This window comes from Daucus carota, chromosome 4, assembly GCF_001625215.2.
Source record: "Daucus carota subsp. sativus chromosome 4, DH1 v3.0, whole genome shotgun sequence".
NCBI classification, from domain to species: domain Eukaryota; kingdom Viridiplantae; phylum Streptophyta; class Magnoliopsida; order Apiales; family Apiaceae; genus Daucus; species Daucus carota.
The window spans coordinates 29,333,381-29,354,136 of NC_030384.2; the positions used below are offsets into that span (position 1 = coordinate 29,333,381).

At 34.1% G+C, this 20,756-nt stretch overlaps 2 protein-coding genes across 2 annotated transcripts; one reads left to right on the plus strand and one right to left on the minus strand.

Annotated features, from left to right (window-relative positions):
• The first annotated feature begins 5,412 nt into the window (after positions 1 to 5,412).
• On the plus strand, positions 5,413 to 10,998 carry LOC108219005 (probable serine/threonine-protein kinase PBL8). The gene is made up of 6 exons (XM_017392230.2): positions 5,413 to 5,706; positions 6,663 to 6,979; positions 7,068 to 7,203; positions 9,149 to 9,285; positions 9,412 to 9,535; positions 10,341 to 10,998. Exons 1-6 carry the CDS (start codon positions 5,649 to 5,651, stop codon positions 10,829 to 10,831), a joined length of 1,263 nt encoding a protein of 420 aa, XP_017247719.1. The 5' UTR covers positions 5,413 to 5,648; the 3' UTR covers positions 10,832 to 10,998.
• Positions 10,999 to 12,230: 1,232 nt separating this feature from the next.
• LOC108219613 (ethanolamine-phosphate cytidylyltransferase) lies at positions 12,231 to 18,610 on the minus strand. The gene is made up of 9 exons (XM_017393135.2): positions 18,157 to 18,610; positions 17,025 to 17,260; positions 16,678 to 16,859; positions 15,418 to 15,489; positions 14,875 to 14,942; positions 14,352 to 14,472; positions 13,333 to 13,398; positions 13,133 to 13,255; positions 12,231 to 12,612 (listed from the first exon to the last, which is right to left on the minus strand). The coding sequence occupies exons 1-9, from the start codon at positions 18,456 to 18,458 to the stop codon at positions 12,541 to 12,543; spliced, it is 1,242 nt and encodes a 413-aa protein (XP_017248624.1). The 5' UTR covers positions 18,459 to 18,610; the 3' UTR covers positions 12,231 to 12,540.
• Between the last annotated feature and the right edge of the window lie 2,146 nt (positions 18,611 to 20,756).

The following is a 20,756-nucleotide window of genomic DNA, read 5'->3' on the forward strand; positions in this document are numbered from 1 at the left end:
GTTCTCTGGGCTGTTAACATTAGAAGGTAGGAAATTGTAAGGTTTGATGAAGGGAAAGCATGTTATGAAAGAAAGTGATGTGTTAGAAAGAAAAAGGTGGAAAACAAGAAGAGTGACAAAACAAGGACAATTTAACTACCACCTTATGTTATTGCCCCCTTCTTATATACTCCTCTGATTTTTTTACTTTTCCACTTTCATAGGTCTTATATACTCCTCTGATTTTTTTACTTTTCCACTTTCATAGGTCGGTATTGTTCATAACACGAGACAAATTACTTATTTACGCACGAGACAAATTACTTATTTATGCCTAATCTATAAGATAAAATATAGTCATGAGTGATCTTGTTGGATTCATATTTACGAGTACTTTAATACGATGAAGTTTTTATATTTAATACTAATACAAAATTAAAAATATTAATGATTAAAAATGTGTGTTGACAAGCGTGACAAAAGCAAACAGAAAAAGTATTTAGGAACGGAGGGAGTATGTATTTATTTATTTGAAAGAGGGGACGTGTATCCTCTTCGTCACAGCATAATCTGTGGATCAGAGCCTGTCGCTTAATTGCGGTTTACTGGTTCACGTACTTTGCAGGCTATTACGTGAGTTCGTGAGCATCCGAAGGGTAGCGGCTGGGGGTTAAAAAAAAAATAGCAATAATAATGAAATATTCAGAAAATTTATCAAAAATATTATGTTTTTTAATTTTTTTTATACAGGTATGTTATGAAAATTGATAATTTGAGAAGAGCCGGGTAAATATAAAAATGATCTTTAACAAAAAGTATTATAAAAATAAAATAAAGAAGGATTGTTTTAATAGATCAACGAGCGCTTTGATTCAAGGGAGTTAACAAGATACATTTTGCGTTGATGTTTTTTTATAAAATTATAATTTCTTTCTATCATTTTCTATTTCAGCCCAGGTTACCCTAATTATTCCTTTTACTTCATTACCCCATTTCTTTTCCGTTTCTTTTTAATCTTTTTTCCATCTATAAATATAGTTCATATCTTCAACCATTAAAAACGAATAATTTTAAAAGTTAAAAACAAATTTTGATTTAATTTTATAAATAAAAAATAATATTGATATGATTTATTAATGATCATGTTTGGTGTTTTTATTTTCAGATATAAATTACTTAGTTCTGAAAAAATATATAAATATAGATTTTCTTCTGTAAATAGGTAACTTACTTATATAAGTAATAAATATTTAGCACTCATGAAATACTTAAAATAAAAAAAAACATTTATATTATATAAATACAAAATAAATTCCTGAAAGAAATTGGGACCTACCTTTTCTTTTATTGTTTTCAAAAATACTACCTTCCAGAATTATTTTTAAAAATACCTTTTCATAAATTTTTTTTTCAAAAATACTGTTTGCAACTTTTGCAATCTCATTTGCAACTACAGGCGGCGCCAACCGTGTTGCAACCTCTTTTGCAACTTCATATGCAGCTGAATTCCTGATTTCAAGTTCCAGTTTTCAAATGTCATTTTCGACCTCATTTTCGGAATCGATATATATATATATATGGTTGCATATGGTTGTATTCAGTTGCATATGGTTGCATTCAGTTGATTCTATTGTAATCTAATGGCCCCGCCAGGGGCACACCATACATCTGTTGTTACTTACAGTTTTCAGTTGCATTTAGTTGCAACTGAGGTTGCAAATGAAATTGCAAAAGTTGCAACTGCAGTTGCAACCTCATTTGCAACTTTTGCAACCTCATTTGCAACTTTTGCAACCTCATTTACAACTATATATAGTTTTCAGTTGCATTTAGTTGCAACTGAGGTTGCAAATGAAGTTGCAACTGCAGTTGCAACTTCATTTGCAACCTCATTTGCAACTTTTGCAATCTCATTTGCAACTTTTGCAATCTCATTTGCAACTTTTGCAACTTACAGTTTTCAGTTGAATTAGTTGCAATTGCAGTTGCAACAGTTGCAACAGTTGCAACTTTCCATTTTTATTTGCAACATTTGCAACCTCATTTGCAACTTTTGCAAACTCATTTGCAACTTTTGCAACCTCATTTGCAACTTTTACGGCTGCGCCGCCCAAAGTTGCAAATGAGGTTGCAAAAGTTGCAAATCGTATTTTTGAAGAAAAAATTTTATGAAAAGGTATTTTTAAAAACAATGAAAAAGGTGGTAGTATTTTTAAAAAAATAATTTTATAGATGAGTATTTTTAAAAAGATCCCAAAGAAATTCTTATTTTCATAATTAAGCGTTCCCTACAAGCCCCATATATTACATGACTGGTGCAAAAACCTACTCCCTCCGTCCCGGTGATTTATATACAAATGGTTTGGACACGGAGACCAAGAAAAAGTGTAAAAAGTGAGTAAAGTTAGAGGAAAAATGGGTGAAATGGTGGGACCCATTTATATTTAATGATAGATTTGAGATGGTGGAGGAAAGTAGTGGGTGTAATAGTGTTTATATTATTATAGAATGAAGATAGTGGAAGAAAGTAGTAGGTGTAATAGTGTTTTATATTATTAAAAGTTACTATTTTTGGAATGTATAGAAATGATGGGACGACCCAAAAAGGAAACTGTATAGAATTGACTGGGACGGAGGGAGTATTCGGATAATTAAATGAACTAATCATGAGGCAAATACTCAGTACTCTGATTTGAGGCTTTGAAAGTGTGTGCACACCAGTTTAGAAATCGATGGGTGCATGGAACTGGAATATTTGAGGTGAGAGTTTTTTAAAGACGAGAATGGCAAAGCTGGCGGAATCGGAGCCTTGCCCCTGGTAACCAAAAGCGCGTCTTTTTTCTTATAAGTCAAAATTAGTGGAAATTTGCGTGTGTGCAGGCTGTAGGGACCACAGATGTCCTCAAAATGAAAAGGGGGTCACTTGTATAACTTTACCTTTGTGCTGGTAGGATTTTCGAGGGTCTCTCGGCTAAAGAGCAACATTAACAATGTTTAGTTCATTCATTGATTTAATTATAAAACGGTCTTTCTCATGGGCACGTAATAAACATTAAATTCTATAAAAATGAGCTAATTTGATTGGTGGAGTTGATGCGAATGCAGGAGGACCATTTACATTTATTATTCACCCACCAATCAAAAGGAGTTATTCTTATTGGAGTTAAGGATTAGTATGCGCGCTTGGGCACATCATAGAAAATCCCATTATAAAATACAAATAATTTAAAGAATTAAGATATTAATAGTTATTCTCATCTCCAACAATAATTTTTATATTCATTCTTTATATTTTTTTTTATTAAAAAATATTATTACAACCAAAAATAAAAAGAGAGAAAGTGTTTGTTTCTAATATATATATATATAATAAAATAAGAGTTAATAAGAGGAGAGAGGCTATCTAGAAACGAAGAAATGAGAAGGGATCTTAGTGAATTTTAATGATTTAATACTATTGAAATGGTTTTTTCTTCTCGTATTTATTATATTTTAGGTTAAGACTCCCAATAGTTAAGTTATTGAAGGCGTTCTAAGTCTTTAAATAGAAGAATATAGAGTCTCGAGTAAAGTAGAGTTTCAAAATATTTTTAATAGAAGAATATAGAGTCTCGAGTAAAGTAGAATTTCAAAATATTTTTAAAGGCACTTTGGAGTTAAGAGTTTATTTTTTTTTTCTATTTTAGGAGACTTTACGAGATTCTTAACTTATTTTGATAATAAAATAGAGAAATTGTATTTGTGGTGTCAGATAGATTTTTTGGAAAAAGATGTTGAACACATAGCAATGGATCCATAAACATATCATCATCAATTTCAACATCACTTATTTGTCTCATATTGAATATGAAGACATGCGTGTTAATCTATTTCATATTTGTTCGACTCGATCATTGTGACTGTTATTTATTGAATTATTTTCTTCTCTTAAAAAAAAGTAGGAAAATGACTTTTATTTTATGTGTTTGGATAAATTTTTTTTGTATTTACAACTTATAAGGTGTAAACATTATTAATATAATAATAAATTATTTTTTAAAATATCCTTTATGCATTTGTAAAATCAAACTTCATAAATAAAATAAGTCAATAAAATGATTTTGTTATACAAGCAGTATGAATAAATTATTTTTGACTCTGTTTATAAGTCGGAGTCAAATACCCCATTCTAACACATATTGTCAACCGAGTTCCATATTTCATGTTCTACAAAATTGATGACACTTTCTGTGAAAAAATTATAGTTTGTTATACGAACAACATATACTTGTTAGAATATTATATAAACATATAAAGTTTAATAAAAATATTAGAAAAACATAAATATAACTTAAAAACTTTTTAATGAAAACACGAGCTCTCATTTTCATCCTTATCCATTTTTCAAGATAAAGCAACTCATATCGTATCCAACTGAGGGCTCAGTAATCTTTCCACGGTTAAGAAGAGGTGGTCTCGGACAACTTTCTCGCGGAAAATCAGAGTGATTGTTAAAATCGCAGACGAAGTAATGGATTTATCACTGTTATAAACAATAACGGATAAATTATTATAACAATTATTTATGACATTTTTGATATTTTTCATCAAATTTAAAATTATTATTTATTCTACAATAAAAAATAGTGAACACATCACTCGTCACGAAAGTGGACTCTGAAAAAAATCCAAGCGCTAACAAGTACTCTCTCTGTCCCAATGAATTGTTTTTGTTATGTTTTTTAAGGCTTTTTTAAAGTATACTTCCACAACATTTTTTAAAACTTTTTTCCTGAATAAAAGTTTGATGTTATAATTTTTATTAAAAAAACATTATGCAAATATATTTTATTAAAGTGTCGGATATGCGTGTGAACAGGTTGGGAGTAGGGAGTATCAAATACAGATACTCTCTCCGTCCCGGTCAATAGTATACATTCGGAGACGGACGCGTGACACGGAATTTAATGCTTTAATAAAACATAGTGGCCGTTTGGGTAAGTTTAAAATAAATGTTTTTTGCTTAAATTAAAAAAGTGGAGTAGAAGTTAGAAGCAAATTGGGACTTAAAAATGGTTAAAGTGTTTGGTAAATAAGCAGAGATCCTGAAACAAAAGCTAGCATTTCTAGTTTTTATAGGTGCTTCTTTGACTTTTTACACAAACAGTACGAATAAGTGCTAACTTAAAATCGAAAAATGGGGCTTTTAAGCCCTCCCCAAACACCCACATAGTTCCGCAACTTATTTTTAAGATTTTTTTTTTCTATATAAAAACATAAATGTTATATTTCGATTAAAAAAAAAAATTTTTAAAAATAAGTTGCAAAACTATGTTATATAAGAGTTTTAAATGTGTGTCGAGCAGGAGAAAAACGCATACAATTGACTGATGGAGTAGTACTTTAGTTTATTTTATCCAGTTTACCGTAAGTAATAAAATAGTGCTACCGCTGCAAAGCAGAGTAATAAAGTAGTCTGTTGCTGCAGCTGAAAGTAGAGTTAGTGGTAACACACCGGTGATTATAACACCACGCTCAACATCAACATATTCTATTATATACTTCTGCACACACACTCTGAGTATCGTTGCTGTTGATGACTACAAAGAAGCTGCACTGAGCATTCTGAAACAGTTTTATTTGTATTGGACACACTAATCTCGTTAAAGATCTGTGGATTTGCAGAAGCAATGGGGAACTGTGGTACTAGAGAGGAGTCTCCTGTGATTCCTAACGCTCATCATCCAGGTCTTCTTCTTTTGTTTCTCCTTAATTTTTCTAGATCTAGGGTTTATATGTTTGTTTGTTTGTGTATGTGTAGATTGTTTTTAGTTTGAGTTTCTGATTTGTTGTGGAGTTATGATTAGTGATTTAGCACTGACATCTGCTTCGAAAGAGCGAATTCGGTTGTGATTTGTGATTTGTTCTTCATTTGAATGTGTTTCTGTGTGTTGACTTTGGTTTTTGATATGTTATGATTACTGATTTAGCTCCGGTTGCTGGTTCGAGAAAGGAACTTCGGTTATGCGTATGTATATGTGTGTATGAGTGTCGGTTTTAGTTTCTGATTTGGTATGATTAGTACTTTAGCAGCACCGACATTTGCGGAGAAGAAGGATAGTAGGTTGTGTGGATATGTGTGTTGACTTTAGTTTTTGATATGTTATGATTACTGATTTAGCTCTGGTAGCTGGTTTGAGGAAGGAAATTCGGTTATGTGTGTTACTTTTAGTTTCTGATTTGACATGATTAGTACTTTAGCAGCACCGACATTTGGGGAGAAGGATAGTCGGCTGTGTGGATATGTGTGTTGACTTTAGTTTTTGATATGTTTGATTACTGATTTGGCACTGGCAGCTGCTTTGAGAAACGAAATTCAGTTATGTATGTTTATGTGGATGTATATGTGTGTATTTTGTGTTAGTTTTAGTTTCTGATTTGCTATGATTAGTACTTTAGCAGCTCCGACATCTGCGGAGATAAGCATAGTCGTTTGTAGAGATATTTATGTGGATTTGTGTGTGAGACTGTGTATGTGCATTGACTTTAGTTTTTTGATATGTTATAATTACTAATTTGGGCAGCATTGGCGTCTGTGTTGGAGAAAAAGCATAGTTGGTTGTATAGATATGTATGTCTGGATGTGTGTGCGTGTATGTGTGTTGACTTTAGTTTTTAATGTGTTATAATTACTGATTTGGCAGCATCGGCGTCTGTTGCGGAGAAGAAGCACAGTCGTTCTGTTTCAGATCTAAGCGATCCTTCTTCGACGCCGAGGAAAATCTTCATTGAGGATTCTAGGAAGAATGCTTTGCTGTATACTCATGTGATTCCGTTTACTCTTTTTGAGCTGGAGACTATTACAAAGAGTTTTCGGTCGGATTATATTCTCGGACAGGGTGGGTTTGGTACTGTTTACAAGGGATATATTGATGAGAATCTTAGAGTTGGCCTGAAATCTCTTCCAGTTGCGGTTAAAGTTCTTAATAAGGAAGGTCTTCAGGGTCATCGTGAGTGGCTTGTAAGTCTCCAGATCCAGAATTGATATTGCTTACTGTTAGTTTGGTTAATAAATACTGCAATGTAATTAATTTTTTGGTTCTTTATAGACAGAGGTCAATTTTCTAGGTGAGCTCAGGCATCCAAATCTTGTTAAGTTGATTGGATATTGCTGCGAGGATGATCATCGGTTACTAGTGTACGAGTTCATGTTCCGCGGAAGTCTTGAGAATCACCTTTTCCGAAGTATGAACCTTTCTCAATCCCTTGTCATTCTTCCTAACTGCAGCATTGCGCGTATATTTTAGTAACTGCTTGCTAGCTGTTCCTTTGTTAAAAAAATGTTTCAGTTTTTAAAAGAAATAATTTCTTCATTGCTATGTCATAATTTAATTGTCATGTGTTTCATTCCAACAGTCCTACTTAACTAACCAATTATCAAAGATTTGAATTAGTCTCAAAAACTACAGTAAACTGAATCTAGTTATGCACAAATGTTTCCCATGTAACTAGTCATATGTAATGAAGAGAATAATGTTAAACATAGTTTTAGATTAAATAATATAATGCTCAATAAATTTAACTAGTTACTCATTCTTAGTCTTGTATATTATAAATAAAATGTGTGTTTCACTATTTCTCATATGTTACTCTGTGTTCCTTGACATGCATAATTAATCTTAGACTAGCATATTTGTTTTCAAGTGCCAGTAATTTCCAAGTAAATTAGGAAGCATGTGTAGCAAGAATATAGAAGTACTTCTAATAACTATCGTTTTACAATGTAGACCCTTGTTGGTTAAGATGATAGCATCGGAAGCAAATAAGAAACGTGAGAAATGATATTGTAAGAAGTTAGTTATTTTGTCAGGACGCTTACTATAAAAAGGACCCGCTTTATGGTCAACGGTCAATGTGATTCTGTTACTTAAAATATTGGAGGTATCTATGTAATTAAATTTCTGTTAGCTGCAGAAAGCCTCACATTGCTATATTTGTCAAACAAATTATCAAGGTAGTTGGATACAGTCTGTTAGCTGCCTTTTTCCACCAACATAATAGCCTGTTTGGGTAATCTACTTAGAAGTTTTGCAATTACGTCATTTGACCTGCTTGCAGTTGTAGTAACAACTTATTACTTCGAACTGACACTTATGTTGAATTTTCGGATAAATATACTTATTTCACTATTTTTAGTTAATATATGGCTTGATAAACAGTAATACTACAATTACTATCATCATCACATGTATAATCTATTATACTTAATAAATTGTAAATTATATATTATAAACACTTCAATTATTCAAACATATATCATAACCTACAAGCAAAACTATTACTAATTTTTACTAGTCCTTAAATAACTCTACTTTCATTTCAGAATGGGCGACAATAATAGAGGCTCAGCTAATTACTACAGTAAATATAATTATATAATATAGGGATCTCCCTCCATGCATAGGCAACATAAGGATCTGTTTGGCTTGCCTTCAGTTAATTACTTGTTTAGTCAAGACCCCTTTATTTGTCATTATTAGAAGAATTATTATAGGTATACACGTTGAACGAACTGTATATGTGTTCTACCCTTTACTTAAATGTTATTCCCATGACTGTTATATGGTCATTGATGTATTATATCTCAATTCTCAGCCATAGTTAATTGCTATTTTAGTATCTATAGGGAAGGTCTCAGCATTCTATGTTTGAGTGACTGCTTTATATGAGTATCGTTGTTTGGACAGCATTTGTTGGTAGTTCCCGATTGATGCTCGTTTGTTACCTTTGTTGCCAAAACGTGATAGGAATGTTCAATGCCCCCTGTGGAGTAATGTAAAGTACATATATAAAAGAATTCACAACCTGCTGGTTTATTGGAATCTGGTGACTGGTATCATCGACTTATGTTCTATCTTGAAAAATTATCTGTTGTCCTACTATAAAAACTATTTGCTGTCTTTCTATTTAAAAGTGTACTTATTTCAATATACTCAAATGTCTACCGCTGTACTTAATATTTGACTGGCTGTTTTTAGTGTCCTTTAAACTATAATGTTAACTCGCCAGAGTGTATGATTTATTTTGAGAATGACCAGTATTCTTTACTTATCTGGCTGGGAACATTAATCTGTTTTTTAGCCAGCTTGTATTTATGTTAATTTAATGTGAACTTTCTTGAGGTATTCAGAGGCCACTGTTTCACTATCTTGGTCAACGAGGATGGTTATTGCTCTTGGAGCGGCAAAAGGGCTTGCTTTCCTTCACAATGCTGAGAGACCAGTTATATACCGTGATTTCAAAACTTCAAATATTTTGTTGGATTCTGTAAGTCCTGCTGTTGACTTGTTTTATAAGCAAATAGTCTTTTAACTTTTTCAAGCAAACTCTCCCACTATCATTGTTTTCTATAGTAGGAAAAAATATCAAAGATCTTGCCTGTTTTCTGAACAGGATTATACAGCTAAGCTCTCTGATTTTGGGCTTGCAAAAGCTGGGCCACAAGGTGATGAAACACATGTATCAACCCGAGTGATGGGTACCTATGGTTATGCTGCCCCCGAGTATGTGATGACTGGTAAGGCCTCTAACATCTTAGAAAGGATTACTGTATTAACTTTTGAAGATTCATTTTTTCCTACTTGCTGCAGAATTGTTGCTTGCAGATTAGGTATTTCATAGATCATAATTAATATAGCAACACGTGTTAGCCATAACATATAATGGCATCAGGAATGCCCTAAATTCTAATGATTAGCTAATTACAGGAAATTTTGAAAAGAAAAGCAGTTTATGGAAATGAATCCTCTAAGCATTCTCTAATCTTTACTTGAGATCTTAAGGTTTTTTTCTTATTCTCTTCTTCAGCCTTTAATTTTACTCACCAATTCCAACTGCAACAATAACCAGTGGTCATTATACTTCTTCGTGTGATGATCTGTGTGCATCTGCCTCAAATTTTTGCCAAACAATTATTTGTCATGCTAGCATCACCCAAGACAAAAAGTTCACTCTATCATCTTTTGAGGAAGCCTGCTCTTGACAACCTTATTTGTAAAAATTAACAAACTTTGTTATTTTTTGTCTCAAGTTAAAGCAAGGTTTCTCCAAGTTCGCTAGACAAAATTAAGGCAAGATTTTAGGATACTTTTGGGAACTTTGTGCTAGAGAATTATAGGAAAATGGTTCAGGTATGCATAATAGATCAGAGATGACTGTGTGACAATGGATGAGTAATGATGGTGTTATTATAAACCAGAAAGCACAAATGTTTTGTTTGTTCATTCATTTTGTGTATTACTCATGAGATATATCATATGATTGAAAGCTGTCCCTCTTATTGGCTCCACACTACTGAAACAACCTCCACATGATGTGAACAGGACATCTAACTGCCAGGAGTGATGTCTACAGCTTTGGAGTTGTTCTTTTGGAATTGTTAACAGGAAGGAGGTCTGTGGACAAAACACGGCCAAGCAAGGAGCAGAGCTTAGTCGATTGGGCCCGACCAAAATTAAATGACAAGAAAAAGTTGCTGCAGATTTTAGACCCTAGATTAGAAAATCAGTATTCAGCCAAGGCAGTGCAAAAAGCTTGTAGCCTTGCTTACTATTGCCTAAGCCAGAACCCAAAAGCAAGACCTTTAATGAGTGATGTGGTTGAGACGCTAGAGCCTCTGCAAAGCAGTAATGTGAAAGAACTTTCACCATCAGTCCCACCTATGATGGGAGCTGGCGGTTCCTTTGCCATGGGTGGGTTTTCTGAGTACAGGATGCATCATAGATTTGCTGGCACAGTAGGTGCACCTGCTGGTTTTCGGTCTCCAAACCCCAACTGTTCTCCAGGCGGCCCTGCAGCATGTAGGGTTAGATAAGAGACTGTCGATACTTTTGTACTATATCAGTGTTTTATTTTGTTTTGTTTTTCACTCTTGAGGATGAGTAGTTTGTTGGCTGCTTTACGCTTGATGTACATGGTAACTGTGTTTCAAGCCTGTACCAAATGATGTTTTAGTTTTATGAAAATGCTTGTCAGCACCAATATCGCTCTGATGATGAATTATGCATTCTAGGCGCATGTCACATAGTTAATTCACTCTGTTCAATTGGTTTGGGGTGGTTTGCTTCGTACTCAATGAACTGAGTTGGTTTTTAAGCCGATTTGACTCGGTAAAAACTCGGCTGGAGCTCGAACAACCAATAATGTTCGACAAGCTTAACAAGTCGAATCGAAATTTTTAGTTGTTTGACTTGATTTGACTCGACTCGACTTGTTAAAAAATTACTCGATAAAGAATATACATTAGAAAAAGAAATTAATTGACCAACTCGGTTCTGCTCGACTCGGATCGGTTCGTTAAAACCTTGAACCTAATTTGGTTTTTAACGAACTCGCGTTCAAACCGGAAAAAAAAAATCGATAAGTTTATCGAGTTTGGCTAGACTTGTTTAAAAAGAAATTCGATTCGAACTCGAACTCGGTAAAACTTGACTCGTTTCGGTTCATTCACAACCCTCTAGTCATTATCCACCACATTATTATTACTGGGAATTTAGACAAGCTTTACTCCACCAATCAATTAGTAATTTTCTTATATTTAAACCCGAACCTTGCCCGCATCCAGACTAATCAATCATTTATATCCATTTGTCAGCTCCATTGACGGCCAGTTATGAGCTCCATTGCAGCTCAACTAGTAAGCGTGCAATTAGTTTCTTGCTCAATTTCTGCTGTCTGCAGATAATTTCTCCAATCCTCATCTCCTACAGTTCGCCTACCTCTTTGACTATTACAGCATGACAGAAATCATTATAATAGCTACCTTGTTAGCAACTCTAGCGCCATTTCACAATTGTTAAGCACATTACTGTTGTTATCTTTGCCCACCATTTCTGAAATTGTTATCTATCCGTCACCACCGTCATCTTCCTGGACAAATCACACAGAAGTCCTCCATTACTGTCATCTTTGCCCATCTTTGCGCTGCTGAAATGTTTTTTTTGAAGTTTCATGACGGTACATTTTTATATAGGGTGCACGTAGAATTTTACCCCTCCTATCCAACTGCTCATAAACTTTTGTGCTCAAACATGAATATAAAGGAAATCGTTAGAAACACCGACGTACTCTGTCTCCTGACAATGACATTCAACAAAGGCGTTGGCAGCGTTGTAACAATTGTTCGAGGTCAATGCATACTTCCATCGAGTTACATGCTTAAGCTTCAAAATAAATAAATGCAGAACAATTATGCAGGTAAAAAGATCCCTCTCTGATAGACAAGTCTGAGGCTAGTTATAATACTTATTAAGTTGAATTGTCAAACCTATTGATAGGCATATATATTATAGTGTATCTGCTAACAAGTCAATGTTGTGGCCCTGATATAATAAACCTAAATAAAGCAACTTTCAATATTTCTCTAACCCCATCTCAAAAGGGATCTAGGTAAACAAACAAACAACATTTGAAGCAAATTATCTCTATGCAAAAATCTCTACTGTAAGTATCTTGAACATCTATCTCTTGGTGCTCACAACTAATCCGAGTATGGCAGCGTCAAATGTTTTCACTCATGATATATTAATCTCCCGACACATAGCTCTTATCCTCATAATACCTTCTTTCACTTTCAGCCTTCCTTTCATTGCGTTTCTGAAAATGAACATAAAAGACATCAGTTAAGCATCATATATTGCAGGACAGATATTAAAGCAAGAGGTAACTGGTTTAATGTTATTATTTTGTAACTGAGTAAGCTTTACTTAAACATAGTTCAGATTTCATTACTATTGTACATGACAACTGTCATTGAAATAAATGCTTCTTCCATAAAGGATTCCCACCGATACCAAGCTTTGGTACCACACAAATAGATGCATCTAGCCTATTGTAATACATGACACAACGTTCTGTGCTTTGACATCTTGATTTTATCGCTCATGCACAATACCTGCTTGTCGCTTGATATGCACAAATTTAGCCTAGTGCACCTCTTTCATACAAAGAATATTACGATAAACCGCCTTACTAATAGTAATCAATTCTTGACGAGTTAGAATATAGAAATTGAGATGAAAAAGGGTACAACGCCTCCGCCATCAACAAACTAAAAGAAGAAAAGAAAATGGATTTCGTGAAAAAAAAGTAGATTATATAGAGAATGCTATGGAACCTGATAAGCTTCATGATTTGACACAATCCGTTTGATTATTGTGCTAGTTGTAATATCCAGAGGACTATCCAACAGCTTCACAATTCCCATACTAGCTGGAACATCATATGGAAGGCGCTCCTCCTGTATGACGAACACAGCAGTGAAATTAGAAATTTTGAAGAAGTTGCTAAAATGAACCAATAAAAATCTCAATTTACCTTCTGATAATCAGTATCTTCTGCCACTGTTCCATGAACTACTATAGAGATATTGAAGGTAGTTATCTGCATGACATTTATCAGCATGTTATGATGGAGAAACAAGTCGCTTAGAGAAAGTCATTCTCCAAAAGGAAAAATATAGCAAACATTAGATATATAATATTCCAAACAGGATTTAATACAATTAATTGATTACTGTGACACAATGAATTCCACAAAGCAACGAAAAAATACCCTCAGACTAATGTAGCTGATGTACGAAAAAATCACAAAAGTGTAGTGTAGAGGGGGGTATATAACCTATCTCCGCCAAGAATTAGATACACAATAAATCCTCGGACTTAAAATGAAATAATAATTGATTCATTCATTCACTCAAATTTGATTATCAATAAAGTCATGAAGATAACAAAGATACACACACGCGCGCGCACACACACACATATAGAAAGAGTAACAGGATGGCACTATGTTAGTTACTAGAGTTACAGATTAATACGCATAAAAACTGGAAAGCCACTATGGAACTTATAAGAAATTTTCAAAGCAATTATATATAAACATTACCCACCCAATCTTCCCCTTGCTTGAATTTTTTTGTTACCACTGTCAGATTGCATTTAATAAACAAGATTATGCCTGCCACTTCTATATGATTGCACATTATTTCAAATTGGCATGTGAGGAACCAAAAACATATAACCAGTAAATTTAAGCACTCAACTCTCCAGGCCCATAAAGTGGTAGGGACGAATCAAGTCTAGAAGCTTAATTTAGCTAGAGAACAATTTAGAATAAATAAATAAATAAATAACCCATCCGGTCTTGAAGATTCAATATATTCTGTATTTTCATATCAGCAACATTGCATACAGTTGAAACAATTAACATAAACAATAAAATCCTTACCAAGAAATTCACTACAATTTAAGAAAAATATATTTAATTTTAAATTTCCCCTTGGGATATCACTGCACCACTCAAATATATCAAATACAAATTTAAGACTAAATTACCATATCTTTTGACACCTCCCAAGGAGCACCTATTATCACTTCATCAACATAACGGCAGGCCAAAACACTTAGGCTCCTTTCATGGAGGTTCATGATTGGTCGGTGAGCTCCTCTGTTAGCACTGCAAGAACCAGAAATCAGTAACAATCATTAAGTTTACTGGCGTGGGCCAACAGCAACCATGCCCGACTGCCAAGAGAACATGAAAACTTCTACTATTTGTATTTTCTTCTTGACTAGCCGTTTTTATAGGTTCAGTTTTCTTGGAAAGTTATACAGCAGATAAGCATCAGTAAAAAGCACCCAATACTCAACAATGTCGCATAGCCTCTAAATCAAAAATCCCCATCAATGCTGTATATAAAAAGGATGTGCATTTATTATTGCCGTGAAAAACATTTTTTGCAATTTACAAGTACAAGACATACTAAGAATTGAAACAGCAATACCAACAACAATAAAAATAATGAAGAACTTGAAATGTAATAATCCTACTGAAACTGCTCGAAGACTAATGGCTTACCTAACAGTTTGATCAGTGTGAATTCCAACCAGTAAAAAATCTCCTAGGCCCCGAGCAAGCCTCAAAATCTGTCAAATAACATATGTTTGTATATTACTTTTTAAGTTTTAACACATTAGTTCATTAAGCTGGTCTGTATTCTGTACAATGCCTATAAGATCAATACATGAGGTTCTATTTATATACTCATCTTAAGCTACAACAATGTTGACTTGCTAAAAGTAAATAATCCACTCCTGATGAGCCAACAAGCAAAAACATGTCAGCAGTCACAGTTTCTCTTCATATTTTCTCATAGGTGTTTTGCCCCTAAAAAGCAATGTTAAAAATAATAGATACAAATTAAATTCATCCCAGCTAAACATCTGTTTAGTACCTCTTCACTTGAACTAAAGTATCCAATCTGCAAGACTTAGCAGAGTGGATACCCTTCCCTCGTGGTACCAAGCTTGGGTTCGAGTAGGGGGACAAATGTGTATGTGAGAATTTAAAATTTCTTGCACTTGATTTCACTCAAAAAAAAATAGTAGGTTATCCACATACCTCCACATGCCCAGCATGAAAAAGATCAAACGCGCCATCTATATAAACTATGCGAGCATCAGGTCCTGGCCCCTATCACCAAGAAAAAATACCAAGGATTAAAAATACGTGGATCTCTTTATAGCAACTTTGCCTGTGCAAATATGCACTTCCATATTCCAAAAGTGTATAACAGTGTTTGACAAACTTATTCAAGTGTTTTCAGCGGAAACCATACACATAGATATAAAAATTATACCAGATGTATATAGTATATACTATATAGGTTCTACTTTTTAGTTTGAATTAGTGTTGTTTAAGGCACAAAATCCAAAAAAAAACCCGCAGGACCTAATTTTGAAACGTGACTCGCGAAGCCCATTAATCATACACTTTTTTGTCAATAAAAAGATAATCACAGATTTTAACAATAATATATTAGATTCTTAACTTTCAAACATAGAAGAGCATGTCTTAAAACATAATTATCAATAATAAAGCATCAATCAATGATGTTCAATAACTCAAAAGCTTCGGAGTCCTTTAGCTCGACTTCTGGCTCTTCAAATTCCTGTTCTTCCTCATCATCTTCATCTATTAAAGTCGAAGAAGAAGCCCTATGAGTTACATTTGAGGTAGATGTTCCTCTAGTCAAGTGTCTTGCACGATTCGGTTTCTTTTATCCCCACCTCCCCCTCTTTTAAGGGTATTTCTCTCTTTGACTAACCTTTTGTGCTTTTGGTGTTTTTTGCTTTTTAGTGCTTAAGCACGCTTCTTTAGCATTTTTGCTGATTTCAGAATCATATCAAATCGCTAATATTTAGATTGCACATCTTGCACCTAAGCACAAAGCACCATTAAGTGCCGCCTTTACCAACACTCAGTTTGAATCAAGTGTTTCTAAGTCAAAAAATCAAAAGGGACTTTGGAAAGTCGCCTAAAATAGCAATTTTAATTTCAATATCGTAGTATTTACTGACTATAACAACTGTATTGCATTCATTATGACACACACATTTCTTATTTAGTAGCCAATTATAGACATTTTTTTTAGCTAAATGTCTTTAAAAATTACATTTCCCTTATTTACTGTTATATAATCTTTTAGCTTCAAATTGTTACAAAATTTGCGAACAGAATTGTATATAGTATATACACATCGAAACTAAACAAGGGTCCATACATTGAAGTTAGTATGGAACCACATCATTCTAGAAGAAGTATTCCAGTCACGAAATTGGTGTCTTAATATAATAGAGGACTAACTACATATTGAATTACCTTCCCGTTGGAGAACTGCACAATTCTGCGAGATGTGGGTAGAAAATGAGAAATGCGTGTTCCATTACCAGATGCACCATCATCAGACTTTTGGCTATGACCATGGCTGAACTGTCTTTGTAACGAAGAATGACTGTTGCTGTCGCTGCTAGATCTCTCTCTCATACAAAGAAGCATTCGACCTACACAAAGGTATTGCGAAACATTGATGCTTTGATGCTTCCACAACTATCTGATCGCTTAATACTCAGCTCCTTATGTCCGATTATGTAGATGCATAATAAAGATTATGATATACATACAAAAATAGGCAATAATTTACACTCTGAGCGGCATAGGATACATACCAACAATGTCAGTGCTTGAGACTCCTTCTGTACGCTTGATCTGCTTATAGCGACCAGCCTTCTTAGCAAGAGCATAAGCATCAGATCCATCAGGAAGAATGCAAGGGTCATCCCCGTGGATGATATAATCAATATTATACTCATCAAACAACTTTCTCATAAACTCTTCAGTTATAGCATAAGGTGCATCAGGTATAACCTCGTCTACCCACTTCACAGCACTAACCATAATCATCCTATAACAAATGTAATAATTTTTTTTACTACAAAAACTTTCCTATAAAAAATATATTTAGTATGAAGACAACTTAGTAAACTAGTACACACACATAATATTTAGGGAAATGAACTGCACATATACATAATCACATTAACAAACCTAAAAACTGGGCCAATTAATAATATATTCATACAGAGGGTCTGCTTCAAATATCATACCAAATAAAACAGGAATAGTGCGAACCACTAAGATTCACATTCATCACACTACATGTGAAACTTAATTAGTTGTGGGTTAAACCTTATGCCTTCTCTACCCAAATTCCGGAACAGTCATCCTTATGTGGATCATTGTCATTAAATTACACTTATATCTTTGATGTATAAGTATGTCGAACTTTTGTTATATATGTGTTGAACAATAGTAGCTTCTCATCTAGTTACTGGTTCTCATTTCATCTAATACATATTACAATAATAAGGACTAAAAGAACCTGAGAGAATGAAAGGTTCTGTCAACTAAACAACAAAATTTGCGGAACGACTAAATAGAAAGGCCAGAAGCTATAATTCAAGGGATCTCAACCAAATCCTACTCTCTCATATATGTGGCAATGTGGAAAACAAATCACTTACAAAAATATTCCGATGTGTGTAGACAAATCTAAAAACGGCGTCACTCAATAACATAACAATATTTTGACACACGCGTCCGTAATCCGCGAAATGAAACTATGGAAACACAAATCAGCAAACTGAGACACACCAACAACAAAAACAATTAATGAAATGGACACAATATCAAAAAATACTACCCACAAAGCTAAAAACACAAATCTGACAATTGGGTCACTCAAGAACACATCCATACACAAACAACACACAATATCCAAGAAATGAATAAGGATTCAACCTTTCATTAAGAGGAGTAACAGGGGGGCCTTTATTAACAGTTATTTCAGCATCACTAACAACCCCAACAACCAATTGATCACCAAGAGCTCGTGCTTGACGCAAAGCATTACAATGGCCATAGTGCATCATATCAAAACACCCATCCATGTAAACCCTTATAGGTCCCTTCTTTTTCCTCCTGAAAAAGCCAAGTTCTTGAGGATACAACACATACAAACCTATAGCAGCTGCACCAACTACACCACCCATGACCCATCTGGCTAAAATCTTGGAATTCGAATCAGAATCACCATTCGCCATTACCCTTTCTCTTTCTTGCTTGATGAGCCTAATTTCGATTTTTGCTGATTTTTCACGCTTGCCTTACTTTTTGCATTTATGCCACATTGGGAGAAACTAGAATTTTGTAGGTGTGAGTATTGGAAATTATGATTTGACTCGAGGGATTTGTTAAAAAAGATTTGGAATTGTGTAGATGGATTTATGTATTTTTCTTATTTACCTATACATCCGAAGTAATTTTATATTCATTTAACTTTAGTCATTTTAATTTTAGCCTAGACACCCCCCCCCCCCCTCCCTCCCAAACCCTAGCTATTAAAGATTTTTTGAGGAAGCCTTTATCGTATCGATGGAAAGTCCCAATTCTACGAGAGTTGGTTTGCTTTATTTTGATGTGTTTTGATATTCTAATCATAATCAATTTATCTTTAATAACATTAACAAAATTATTAAGTAATAGAAAATAATAATATATTAATATTAAAAAAATTAGATTAGTGAATAATAGTGATCCAAATTTTGATTAGATCAGTATTATTCGCTGATCCAAATTTGTATTATTTTTTAGTTCACGGTTGAAGTGGTTTGGGACAAAACTGCTTTGAATCATGGTGAAGTGATTTTCACTTTAATCAGTTGCTCACTGCCGTCGTTAAAATAAAACAATACCAAGCAGCTGTTTCTATCTTTAGGATATGTGTACTCTGAGAATTCTGGTTGATATAGGTTGTATTCACTCGGATAAAATGAAATACGAGAGAATGGAATGAAAATATATGAACAAGTTTTGTGGAGAAAGAAAAAAGAATGAGGTAATAATGATTAAATTTGAGTGAGTTAAAACTTTTCAAGAATAAGAAGAAGATAGGAAAAGATGATGAACAAATGGAATGAACATTCCTTTTAAAACATGTGGACTAGATTTTTTAATTAAAATAGTTAGAATGGAATGAGTGAAGGAATGAAAATCATAAACAATTTCACTCATCACTCATAATTATAATACAAATTTCATTACTTGTCACCTCATTTTATTTCATCCAAGTGAACACAGCCTTAGTATTGCCAATAACTGTTGTTGTCACTCCGATCAACTCGACTAATGTGTGTGCACTCTTATGAGGTACAGATGGATTTCGGAACAGCAAATGTCTACAACTCACACCATGCAGCCAGGAAGGCTAGTCAGGTGTTGCAGACTGTTTCAAGTGACCTAATGCACCTCCGGAGAGCAGGGAAGTTTTCCTGGAATATTCAGTGGCATGGCAAAATTTAACAATAATAATGGAAAATCAGTACATCTTCAGAAGATCTGCTATATCACTGGAACCACTCAAAGCCACAATATTGTGGCTGTTTAGGAAGCGGTGCTTCCGGCTTCTTAGCCGATTTCTACTTTTCAAAACCCATTTGTGTAAAAAGTCAAAAGCACTTATAAGAAGTTAAGAATACTGGTTTTTGTTTCAGAACTTCTACTTCTTTCCTAAACAGTTTAATCACTTATAAGTCTTAATTTACTTCTCAATTCTAGTCAACTTCTTTACTTTAAGCAAGAAACACTTGTTTGAAGCTATTCCAAACGGCTTAACTGAAACAAAATACCAGCTTCTTATGTCTTTCTTATAGAACCTGCACCCAGAGATGTTGAGCCAACAATCTAATTAACTGGCTAAGATTCATCGATCCATCATCTTCTTCAATCTCTTCCATATCAGGTTGAGAGCACTGCCCTTCCTCTCTTAGTTTTGCCACTTTATTTTCTTCAGTTTTTGTTTGAGTTGCCACAGCCAGCCAGTTTTGCTCTACGAGGGCTAAGTTGTTGGAAACAAATGTCGATCCCAAAGACACTCGGGTACTAGGTTCCCCAGCCGCATCAAGGTTTAGGAACCCCGAGATAATGCAATTGCAATATTGCTGGTAAGATGAAAGAGTAATTTATAGTGTTCGTATATTCCTCTAAGTTTCAACCCAAGACATAAACAAAGACAATACATATAACAAATTTGGTTTACAAGATCCCTCTTGCAATTGCAAAATTAAAGCATCCTCACCAGATGGATCAGACCTGTCATATTGCACTAGGGAGCCCATCAACCAGCTTTGGCATTAAAGCATCAGTCACGTCAATCCATAGATCGATGCTTAGCCATGACTCCCGGTTATGCCTCCTGGGAACTGCTGTTGTCCTCAACACTTCTGTGAACAACCTCTGTTCCACATCTCTTCTTGCATCCATCTGACAAAAGAACATTCTAGAAAGTTAGACCAAGTCATTTAATATTCTAGAATGTCATTGTAGTGTCCTGCCCTCTTTCA

Excerpts from the sequence above, each read along its gene's own strand:
- LOC108219005 (XM_017392230.2), top strand. The coding sequence starts at position 5,649 with ATGGGGAACTGTGGTACTAGAGAGGAGTCTCCTGTGATTCCTAACGCT. Across the intron at positions 7,204-9,148 it reads TGAGAATCACCTTTTCCGAA|AGGCCACTGTTTCACTATCT; the intron begins GTATGAACCTTT and ends TGAGGTATTCAG. Across the intron at positions 9,536-10,340 it reads CCCCGAGTATGTGATGACTG|GACATCTAACTGCCAGGAGT; the intron begins GTAAGGCCTCTA and ends TGATGTGAACAG.
- LOC108219613 (XM_017393135.2), bottom strand. The coding sequence starts at position 18,458 with ATGGCGAATGGTGATTCTGATTCGAATTCCAAGATTTTAGCCAGATGG. Across the intron at positions 16,860-17,024 it reads CTCAAGCACTGACATTGTTG|GTCGAATGCTTCTTTGTATG; the intron begins GTATGTATCCTA and ends ACCTTTGTGTAG. Across the intron at positions 14,473-14,874 it reads CACACTGATCAAACTGTTAG|TGCTAACAGAGGAGCTCACC; the intron begins GTAAGCCATTAG and ends TGGTTCTTGCAG.